The 11,581-nt window shown below is 46.2% G+C and overlaps 1 protein-coding gene across 1 annotated transcript; it reads left to right on the top strand.

Moving 5' to 3' along the window:
* The first annotated feature begins 215 nt into the window (after nucleotides 1-215).
* EEF1A1 (eukaryotic translation elongation factor 1 alpha 1) lies at nucleotides 216-4,632 on the top strand. The gene is made up of 8 exons (XM_038133790.1): nucleotides 216-346; nucleotides 1,058-1,248; nucleotides 2,078-2,257; nucleotides 2,392-2,688; nucleotides 2,937-3,087; nucleotides 3,279-3,535; nucleotides 3,739-3,973; nucleotides 4,229-4,632. Exons 2-8 carry the CDS (start codon nucleotides 1,105-1,107, stop codon nucleotides 4,351-4,353), a joined length of 1,389 nt encoding a protein of 462 aa, XP_037989718.1. The 5' UTR covers nucleotides 216-346; nucleotides 1,058-1,104; the 3' UTR covers nucleotides 4,354-4,632.
* Nucleotides 4,633-11,581: the final 6,949 nt, after the last annotated feature.

The raw sequence follows: 11,581 nt of genomic DNA, 5'->3' as shown, positions 1-11,581 counted from the left end.
TTCCTCCCGGACAAGGCGGCCACTCCCGCCCACCCGCTCTCCATCCCAGCGCGGGAGGGGCACCGCTCCCTTCCCGGCGGAGCCCCTGAGCACATGGCAGGGCTGGCAGGGCTGGGATGGGGCAGTGGCCCCCGCTCCCCGCGGCCGGACCGGGCCGGGTCTCGCTCGGGCGGGGGGTCCCGCACGGCCCTGACGGGGGCGGGGGCGCGCCGTGCCCGGGCGGGGCCGCGGGGCCGCCGGGAGCGGTGACGTGTCCCAGAGGCCCCGCCCCCCGGCAGGGTATATAACGGGCGCCGCTCACGCCGTCGGTCTTTTTCGCTCCGGGTTTGCCGCCGTCGCCGGGCAGGTGAGGCGCGTCTGCAGGCCCGGGCTGGGCCGGGGTCCCCCTCGCCCCGGAGGCCCGGCCAGCGCCAAGCTGGGGTGTGGTGGGGGCCGAGGGGAGGGTGAGGGGGATGCTGGCGGCGACCGGGGCGGAGGGTCGGGCAGGGAAGCGCGGGGCGGCGGGATGGCGGCGCATCGTTCTCCTCGATTACCATGTGCACAGCCCCGTTGTCGGGGCTGAGGTGGGGGGAGCGGCGTGTTGGGGCGGGCTGTGGGGCAGAAGGCGCCCGGCAGCCTCCCCTCATGCCCCGCGGGCAGCGGCGCGGGGACCGTCGAGGGACGGCGGCGATGCCGTCGGGGGGAAGGGGGGCCGGGGCACGAGTGAAAAGATGGCCGCTCGCCTTGCCTGCCCGCCGCCAGCGCCACAAAATGGAGGACGCGGCGGCCCGGGCGGGGTGAGTCACACAAAGGAGCGGGGCGGCCCCGCCCTCCGCGCTGCCCGCCGGGCCCGCTCGCCGCCGCCCCGCGCCCCGGCCACCGCCGCCGGGGGAACTCGAGCCCGGGGAGGGGGCGATGCGAGGGGCGCTCCGAGGGGCCCCCGGCCCGCCCGCCTCGCTCCTCCCCCCCGGCGGGGCGGGGCCGCCATCGCGGCCGGGGCGCTCCGCATGTGGCGCCGCCATCGCTGCCCCCAGGCCCGGCCCGAGGTGTAACCAGCTTTTTTCTGGGGAAATTACAGGTGTCGATTCTTATCTGCCGAAAGAAAGAACTCATCTAACATCCAAAATGGGAAAGGAGAAGACCCATATCAACATCGTTGTCATCGGCCACGTCGATTCTGGCAAGTCCACCACCACCGGCCACCTCATCTACAAATGTGGGGGCATCGACAAGAGGACCATCGAGAAGTTCGAGAAGGAAGCAGCTGAGGTGCGTGGGTCCGTAGCAGCCAGCAAAATTCCGGGCTGCGGGAATGAATAGGCCTTTAATTGAAAAGTGAACCTGCAAAGCGTTCAGTGGCCACGGGGAGGCGGTCTGGGTGCCTCTGCCCCAGGAGCCAAACAAGTGGCTCAATGTTGCGTGGCCACAGGGCGGCAGCTGTGTCGCAGTCTGTCTCCTTGGTAGAACAAATGTTTTAAGTGTTCAGTCCGCTGTTCTGTTAGTTGCAGAAACTCAGATTGTGAAATGTAGGGCAAGTGAAGAGAAGGTAATCTAAAATTGCGTACGAATAGTAACATCTGGAATCAGGTTAAATGGCTGGATTCAAACTGCATAGAAGTAAGTTGATCTATTACGGTCTACTTTAAAAATCATGGATTTTTTCTGATAGTGTTTTTTTTTTCTGTGTAGTAACAATACTGGTCATAAGAACATTATAAAATTAAACTTGGCAAATGTTGAGCAGAGTAAAAGTCAAAGTGTTGATTATTGCAAGGATTGAAGTAGTAAGAGGACTTAAAATTGTAGAGGATACTTAATAGTATCCTCTCAGGCTCAAGAGCTCTGTCATAAAGATGCATTAGAAATTAACAAGCTGTCAAGGAGTCTGAACTGTCAACAAGTTCAATAAGGTTCAACAGTTGGCATCTCTCACCAGTAGTGCCAAGTGTATCTTGTTGCGTGTTCTATGAGCAGCAACATTTTTCAGTTTTAAGCAATTTACTATTATTAGGTTGTGTGATCTTTCTGAATTACTTGCAGATATAGAACTCCATTTTTTTTAATGGGAATAAAACACTGGGTTTTTTTGTAACCACAGATGGGCAAAGGTTCCTTCAAATATGCCTGGGTCTTGGACAAGCTGAAGGCTGAACGTGAGCGTGGTATTACTATTGATATTTCCCTGTGGAAATTTGAAACAAGCAAATACTACGTCACCATCATTGATGCTCCTGGACACAGAGACTTCATTAAAAACATGATTACCGGAACTTCTCAGGTATGTAAAGTAAAGTAGGATTTGGAGGGTTCAGGATGGTTGTTCTTGGTTGCTTAGGGGGTTTCCTGTAGTACTTCAACATACATACAAGCATTATAGTGAGGGTTTGTTTTTTTGTTTTTGTTTTTTTGTAGGCTGATTGTGCTGTCCTGATCGTTGCTGCTGGTGTTGGTGAGTTCGAGGCTGGTATTTCCAAGAACGGGCAGACCCGTGAGCATGCCCTTCTGGCCTACACCCTGGGTGTAAAACAGCTGATTGTTGGTGTCAACAAGATGGATTCCACTGAGCCACCCTACAGCCAGAAGAGATATGAAGAGATTGTCAAGGAAGTCAGCACTTACATCAAGAAGATTGGCTACAACCCAGACACTGTGGCTTTCGTGCCAATTTCTGGTTGGAACGGTGACAACATGCTGGAGCCTAGCTCTAACGTAGGTTTGGCATTTATTTCTGTTTAAGCATGAAATTAGGAAGACCATTTATACAATGATAAAATGCACGTGTTTTGTAATAGTTACATCTGGGAGGTGCTAAGGTCCAAGATAAATCTTAGGACTTAAAAAAATTCTTACTCTGCTACAGTAAATTGAGATAATGCTAAGAGATATCATTTGGGCTTTTTCAGCCATGCACAATTAAATTTGGCAGTCAGATTAACCTGGGCTTGTTGTCATTACAGATGCCCTGGTTCAAGGGATGGAAGATCACCCGTAAGGATGGCAGTGCCAGCGGAACCACCCTCCTTGAAGCTCTGGACTGCATCCTGCCACCAACTCGTCCAACTGACAAACCTCTGCGTCTGCCTCTTCAGGATGTGTACAAAATTGGCGGTATGTGTTCCCTGGAATGCTGCTCATGTGCCAGCAACAGCTGATCTATGGGCCAGAAATGCATGCATTTGCCCAAGAGCTGCTTTTCCAAATCAAAAATTAAAATTCTTATCTCAAGTGGATTTTTTCCCCCATAAAAGCATATTTTCATTAAGCTGGATAACGAATAATTCTGGTGTTGCTTCTTGCAGGCATTGGTACTGTACCAGTTGGCCGTGTGGAAACAGGTGTTCTGAAGCCAGGCATGGTGGTTACATTTGCCCCAGTCAATGTAACAACTGAAGTTAAATCTGTTGAGATGCACCACGAAGCCCTGAGTGAAGCTCTGCCTGGTGACAACGTTGGCTTCAATGTTAAGAACGTGTCTGTGAAGGATGTTCGTCGTGGTAATGTTGCTGGTGACAGCAAGAATGACCCTCCCATGGAAGCTGCTGGCTTCACTGCACAGGTATGTTAGGCAGCTGTTCAGGGATGTTGGGAATGTAGCTCTGTATTCCAAAATAGGAGTCTTTTTAGGCTAAGCTATAAAGCCCCATAGAGTTGTATTTTGAGTTATATTTGATTAGAGCAAATCTCATTAACTTCTTGGCTTTGTAGGAACGCATCAGTGTTCAAATTACCCCCTTCTGACTTGGCTTTCTTGTTGTTTAGGTCATTATCCTGAACCACCCTGGCCAAATCAGTGCTGGCTATGCCCCTGTGCTGGATTGCCATACTGCTCACATTGCATGCAAATTTGCTGAGCTTAAGGAGAAGATCGACCGTCGTTCTGGCAAGAAGCTGGAGGATGGCCCCAAATTCCTGAAATCTGGAGATGCTGCCATCGTTGATATGATCCCTGGCAAACCTATGTGTGTTGAGAGCTTCTCTGATTATCCTCCTCTTGGTAAGGCATCTCACATGAATATGGTCTCTGGAAAAGACATTCCTTAGTTTCTGGTATTGGGATGCAGTGTGTTCTGTGAAACACTGATACAAGCTGTGACTTGAAACTGTAAAGTGGAACCAAGACCTTACTGGTACAGGGAGAGAAGCTCCAGGCAGGGGCCCATTTATAGCAGTGTGTGCATTGCCACTGTGCAGGTTGGGCTGTGAGTTAGGCAGCATAGACTAAAATCATGAAACATGTTTTTGCTTTCAGGTCGTTTTGCCGTGCGTGACATGAGGCAGACGGTCGCTGTTGGTGTCATCAAGGCAGTTGACAAGAAGGCTGGAGGAGCTGGCAAGGTCACAAAGTCTGCCCAGAAGGCCCAGAAGGCTAAATGAAAATTCTGTACACCAGCTGCCACCTCAGTCTTAACCAGTGGTGGAAGAACGGTCTCAGAACTGTTTGTCTCAATTGGCCATTTAAGTTTAATAGTGAAAGACTGGTTAATGATTACAATGCATCGTAAAAGCTTCAGAAGGAAAGGAATGTTTGTGGACCATTTGTTTCGTGGCAGTTTAAGTTATTAGTCTTTAAAATCGACAAATTTTTTAAAATGGAAACTTGACCAAAAAATCTGTCACAGAATTTGAGACCATTAAAACAGAAGTTCAATGCTATGTCTCTGTGTTCTTTGGGTTAATGTTAAGTTTATGCCAAAACCTATATCTAGTCATGGTGGGATAAGAAAGGATCGTTGCTAATTAAATATGTTCACAAGTTGCAAAGCAAATACTCAAAATTACTTGTTTCTGAAGAGTAGAGCAAAATAAATCAACAGGTTTACTTTTAAACTGATCTAAGCCTTAAGTAACTTTTCTGGTGCTTTCTTCAAAAACTATTTTTAGATTGGATTGCATTGCATGAATACAGGTAACAGTTAAAAGTGTTTTCGTGCATTCTATGAAGCATTGAGTAAACCAGAAAAAGTCTACATGAAGGAAAAAAGTGAACACATTTAACCTTTAAAAAATATTACAAAGAATCCAATGTTGGGTTTCCAACATTTTGTACACTGATTTTTCTAGTCAAAAGCAAAACCAATTTTTTCTTTTTCTGAGAAACTGATGTTGTGTAGCTCTTCTAAAATTAAAACTTTTACATAGATGTTTTCTAATATATAGTAAGACGTTGAATAGCCAAATCTGAAACATCTGTCTAGAATTACACTTCAGTGCAATCTGAGTGACTCACCATTGTAGCCTGCACCAAATGGCACAGTGGGACAAGGTCCCTGCTATCTTTCTAACAACAGGGTGAAAATTTGGATCAAACAGTCAGTTAAAAGAGACTTGGGTATCTAGTCCAAACTCTTATTAATAATCAGTAGACAAATAACCCCAAGTTAAATATTCTGGGTTATAAGAATACCAGCTGTAATTATTATGAATACTGGCACAGAAGCCTTGCTTCAAATTGGTAAACGGGGGCAAGCAGTTAATGGATAATCAGAGCTGACTTGCATAATGGTGCAGCTGTTTTACTAACCTTTCACATGATTGCCCCACAGCATCCCCAGGATAGGTCAAAAAGAATTGGTATCTATGGGGGACTTGTTCCATGACACCAGTATGTTTGTTCTGCCTGTAACGGCTGTATTATCTGTGTTCTGTTTTCCTTTCCTTCTCCAGCTGTGTGCTTGCTCAGCAGGAACTCATATCTGCACTGCTTGGATAGGTCTGAACGGCTGTTACTTTCATGCTCTTTGTCTGGATCTTTTCTCTTTTTCTGCCCACCTTCTGTGTCTTAACTGCAGCGGAACCTTGGAGCATTGCACACTGTTTTTGAAGGTACAGTGGAAGCAAGGGCTAGAGAGCTTCATAGCAGGCTGTGTAATTCAGTAAAGAAATCTCTGCCACTGAAATTTGCTTCTGGAGGTTTGTTAGTGTCCCCAAGGCAACAGGAAGTACATAACTTCAAAATGGAGGCAGACCTACTGTTGCCATAATAAAGCTTGAAGTGTCTTGCCAAATCTTAGCATGCTTTTCAGTTAAACCACTAAATATTTTCCAGGAGGCTTCAGTCAGACTGGTTCAGCAGAGTTCTGATTTGGATGAAAAGCAAAGCAGCTTTGGCACAGGCTGCCTTCAGTGCGGCTCTGTGTTCGTTAGATTTCCTTCACATTCCTTTGTTAACGCAGGATGTTTGATTTGGCCGGCCACGGGCTGGATATGCAACACCCAGTCTAGAGTGCCTCTGTGCACGTTGCACAGGGCTGTCTTCAGCTGGGTGTACTTGCCCCATGGTAGTTTGGAAATGGGCTTGTAGTAAGCAGCTCCTTCAGATCCTTAGGGAAAATAAGGTGTGACCCAGCAGTGCAGTGTGGTGCTGCTATTGCAAGAGGCCCTTAGGTCAGCTGTGCATAGATGAGATCAGCTGCCAGAGCTGCTGGGAGTCTGGGTCATGTTAAAATGGCCCAGCTGAAGAGCAGGACAAGAATCAGCTGCATAGTTCATGGCAGAGGGACTGGTTAGGAAAAGACCCCTAAAGAACACTATTGCATCAAACAACTTCATGCGAGCAGCAAAACACTTGGGAATGCTCTGCCTGCAATACTAGCAATTACTTTCATGTACTTAAAACCTACATTTTACACATTTGGTTTTCTTTCTTTTTCACTCTTAACTCTTACAGACCAGATTTGCTTTCTATGCACTAATGTAATGCCATCTCAGTTCTTTTATTAATCTGACTACCTGGGGAAATTGTTAGACTTTTGTAAACAAAATTTGGGAATAAAACTACTTTGATCAAACTTTTAATAAATGTTCTTAGTTGAGAACTGTATTTGTCTTCTGACTGCTTATTTCTTTAAGCAACTTTTACAGCTGTCCTTAACTCTTTCCTCACTGTCCTGCAATGCTGGTGTTGTTGATACAGAAGTGTGACAGCACACTGCCGTGGTGCCGGAGCTGGCTCAGAAGGCAAAAAATTGACTGGAGTCTTGCATTTGTGAATGTTTCCTTTCTAGTTGTTGATGAATGTTTTGGTAGTCCAGAGGACTTCAAATACACAGAAATATTCCAGAAATGTATGTGGCGAGGTACTGGGGGACAGAGATGACAAAGGCTGGTTGGTCTTTGGAGGGAATGGAGCAGTGCAGTCATAGCTGATATCACTAAGTAACTTCTTACTCAGTGTTGATTGCCTTGGTGGATAGTTCAGGCTGGAATAAAATGGACTCTGCTCAGACTACTGCCCAGAGGCATTTTAATTATATCTCAGATCAGCTTGTACAAGGCTAATAACTGGAATAACTAACTTTACTGAAATTGCAAATGAAAGACTAATTCATATTCTTAATTTAGCTGTCTCAGTATATTTTGAAAGGTATTGACAAATTTTGGAAAACTGTGTTCTGTAAATGCATATTTTAAATTTTAGATTTGGTCAAGATAAACCGTGTACAGACAAATTAAACTTTGTGCTGTACAGGGATATTCCTTTCCTCATTGATGCCTCATGATGATCTGTTTAAGAACCATGTAAGTTCAGTCTGAATACAACCCACCTGGTTTTAATTTCCATTAGTTGTATGTTTATGTAGTGCCCAGAGGGAGGCTGGGGAGTGGAGGATGCAGTGGGAGGGCTGATAAGCTGCCTCACCAACAGTGCCCTGGAGGACCCTGAGCACCTCTGAGTCCTGCTCAAAGCATTTGTTACGCCCAGAGCTCCTTTTCTACAAGAACTCTCACACATTTCACTGCAAGTTGCAAATTCCTGACAGTATTAACACCTTTGAATTTACAAGTTTCAATAACTCAAATTTTTCATGTAATCTGATTGCACTGAACAGTACTTGCTGTCTAGGAATTTAGTTTTCTGAAACTGCAAATCTTGCATAATAGCCAAACCATAAGCTGAACAGAGGAATATACTGTGACCATGGAATATAATACTGGGCAAAATTAACTTTCTCTTGCAAGGCTGCTCCTGCTTACCAAGGAGAGGCCTGAAACCACCTCAGGAGAAAGAAAAGGGCACCTGGGGTACAAAAGAGCTGAAGAAAAATCTTGTAGATATCAAAACTGTATTGGCTTCCAAGGTACAGAAGCTGCGGATTTTTAGCCTTTCCTGGGTCCTCTTTAGTCCCTTCAGATCATTTCTGTGTTGTAAGTCAATTACATTGTTGCCTGCTTTTTAAAATATCAGGTTACTTTCCCTGGCTACTTACCAGTAATTCTTAAATCCTTTAAGGTTTCAAATATTTACACAACATAATTCAAATCTGCCAGGTTCTCTGTACTGGTAAGGTGGCAGCTGAACCCGTATTTTCCTTGGAAGATCCTGCGTGAGATATTGAGGAAAGGTGGAAATCAGAGTGGGATACCCTGATGAAGGATCTCTGGCCTCTGGGTGGGAGGGTCTGTGGGGCAAGAGTGGGGTGCACACGGGCTGTCAGCCAAGGAGCTGCATTTTGTGCAGGTTTTCCTTATTTCTTCCTTTGAAAAAGCAAAACAGGTTGGAAGGTACCTAAGCTTTCATTGGTGAATGATCCCCATGGGCCAAGTGCGTGATTTTAAGGACGCAGCAGCGATAGGTTTGCCCTGTGTGTGCTGAGGTACTTGCTTAGTCTTTCTCCTGGCTCTTCTCAGCAAATCAAGGCAGAGCCCTGGGCATCCTCCTGCAAGGGCATCTGCTAGCTCAGGCTCAGCACAAACACTAGTCCGTGGGTTAATATGCTAATTTTTTTGTATTACATAGTGACTGGAAATGAGCAGAGCAGAGCCAGCTCACCCCTAATTCAGACCCTGCCTGCCCTGCCAGCAGCAGTCACAGTCACATTTTCCCTTTCAGCCCAGTAAAATCTGGATTATTTAATACAAAGGGAAGAGCCACAGCATTTCCCCACCCCAGGTGCCTATTCTGCACAGATCAGCACAGCTGGCAAAGCTGTTGACTCCAAACCTGCATAGAGATGGAAAGGCGACTCAAATGTCCCCTCCTGGAGGGGGTTGATTGCAGGTAAGGCTGAAATTTAAAAGGAAGCTTCAGGTTCCTTTATCTGCAGCCACCTGGGCACATCTTAAGCAAAATGCCCATTTTTTTGTTTCATATATGTATATATATGTGTATATATATATATATATACACATGCACACCTATATATTATACATAACATATGCATACACCTTCATGATTTAATAAGGTACCCATTACTTTTTTTCTTTTTATAATTGCCATTGCCAGGCTCCTTAAAATCTGCAATTCCTATTTTGAAGCTGGATTCTAAGCTAATTCTTTAGTAAAAAAAAGGTAAATGCCCCCAAATGAATTAATATTTAGTTATTGATAATAAGTTCTTATTTATACATATTATGTATTTTATTATTTGTTATATATATTTCTTATTATTAAATATTTCATTGATATTTAATAAATATTTAGTTTATAAGCTGAGCTATGGTTCTACTGACAGGACATGAGTATTTTGGATAAAGAGATGTAAGATTGTTGATGTTGACTTGTCTCTATGTCTAACAAGTCCTTTTATAGCCTTTTCCAGAGGGAAAAAAGGAAGGAATAGATGAATTTAAATGTAATTATAAGTTTGTTTGACTGACATTACTAGTAACAGTAACTCATATCACCTTGCCTGCTGCTAAAACCCTTTTATGGATTACAATACCCTAATTCTTTGGAGAAGGAGGGGGTGTATATATGTGGCCTGGAAGTGGGAGAAGGAAAACCACCCTGAACAAGGATTCTGCTCTACTGCAGTCACTTCCTTGTGAGGGAAATTCCTGCGACTCATTCCCGGGCACACATTCCCCAGGCTGCTACACACGTGGCACAGCCAAGGAGAGCTGAGGTCACTGCCTGTGACGTGACCACTCTGCTCCCGAACAGCCGCTTCCAGCTCTTTCCTGACACCCACCACTGTCCACCAGCCAGCTCTGGGGCAATGTCACCAAGCCAGCCCTGTCACCTGCCACCTGGCCAGAGTCTCCCAAGATGCAGTGGGACAAGGACAAAACCTCTCTGAAGTGCCAGCTCAGCACTACCAGGCACAGCAGGCGTTCCACTTGTGAATCCAAAAACCCTGTACACATGTGACGCAGGCCACCACCTGGTCATGCACGGCAATCTTCAAGTTAAAGCACAGTAGACTGGGAGGGAAGAAACTGGTCACGAGGCTGTTGTCACCTCCCCTTTCTTCTTGCTGCTCTGTAAGGCAGAGTGAACTCATTTCCCACCTGTCTCCGTGCCTGCTGTTCAGTTAACCACATCCAGCACTTAGTAACTTGAAACAAGAGCAGCTTGTGCTTATCATCAGTCTCCAGTGGTGCCTGAAAATGTTCCTCCTGGAGCTTGTGCTGGGAGCTGCAGCTGACGCCAGACAGGAACACCTTCACCCTTCACTCGCTCCACCTGTGTCTCTAGCGCAGCCCGGGCTCTTGCTGAGCTGTGCTCCTCCCGGAGCTTTGCAGCCCATCCGAGTGGCTCTGCTGACTGCTCCTGCAGCAGCAGGGAAGCACCCACTCTGCAGGGGCACAGATAGGCAAGCTGAGGCTGTGGATCTGCCTGCTCAGAGGTGAGCACCCCAAGGAGACATCAGAGGCCATCAAAACATCCAGTCTTAGGTCTGCAAAGAGGTGAAGAAGATGCAGCCTCCAGCTTTCAGTACAGAAGGTTTGCCAATACTGCATTCCTTGGCACAGAGGTGAAGGCCCAGGCACCAGGCACGGCCACCACACAATGGTGAGTATGGAGTCATAGATCCTCTGGTGAGGATCACTCTCCTCCCTCAGAGCTACATTTGAAGGGTAAAACCTGCATAGCAGTTTAGAAAGGAGACAAAAGCACAATTTGATTCCCCGAAGCATCACTGACAGTAAAATAACAGGTCAAGAATCAAGCCTTTTCCTCTGCCCTTTATGTAATAGCAATTGCCGAGCAAGTCTCCTGTCTCCATGCCTGGACAGAACTAATTTTAATCAAAGGAGGGGAAAGACACCTTTTATTTCTCAGTAGTGCCATGAAATCAAGGCAAAGGATGGAAACAACACCCTGGAAGGACTCTGAGCAGCACTGGCCATGGTTTGATGGAAAGAACTGAGAGCACCTTCTCGGTGGAAAGAGCATCTCCAAGGGGACAGTAGATTCCTCCCTGCATCCACTAAATCACATCCTGAGATACCTGTCACTGCACGAAGAACACAACCTGGGAAGTATGGTCATCAAAGCTGGTAACCCCTGAGCATCTAAAACCACTGCATGCGAAAACTGTTACTTAACAAAGTGCAAGGGCAATGCACAACTAGGAGGCACATTGTGCCTGCCAAGGGCAAGTAGGGGCTAAGACGCTGTTCCACCACTGCAAACATCCCAGCAGCACTGAGACCCTCAAATGTTGCAGCTATGTTAGCATCAATGTTAGCATCTCCTAGCATAAAATGTCTTTCCATTTTTCTCTTGCTTTCATGTCCCAAGCAGAAATAAGGACAAAATAAAGAAACTGCTCAGTTCAAGCACCATATGAAATGAAAACTAGAGAAGGGAAGGAAAATAAGTTGTCTTAAAAATCTGGAATAAGATAGAGTGGTAGATATCTGAGGAAAAAGTGCT

Source organism: Motacilla alba, chromosome 3 (assembly GCF_015832195.1).
Source record: "Motacilla alba alba isolate MOTALB_02 chromosome 3, Motacilla_alba_V1.0_pri, whole genome shotgun sequence".
Taxonomy (NCBI): domain Eukaryota; kingdom Metazoa; phylum Chordata; class Aves; order Passeriformes; family Motacillidae; genus Motacilla; species Motacilla alba.
This window is presented reverse-complemented; position numbering and strand designations above follow the sequence as displayed.

Bases quoted from the DNA above. Each gene is read 5' to 3' on its own strand.
- EEF1A1 (XM_038133790.1), top strand. From the start codon at position 1,105: ATGGGAAAGGAGAAGACCCATATCAACATCGTTGTCATCGGCCACGTC. The intron at 2,689-2,936 runs GTAGGTTTGGCA...TTGTCATTACAG, and splicing joins TGCTGGAGCCTAGCTCTAAC to ATGCCCTGGTTCAAGGGATG. The intron at 3,974-4,228 runs GTAAGGCATCTC...TTTTGCTTTCAG, and splicing joins CTCTGATTATCCTCCTCTTG to GTCGTTTTGCCGTGCGTGAC.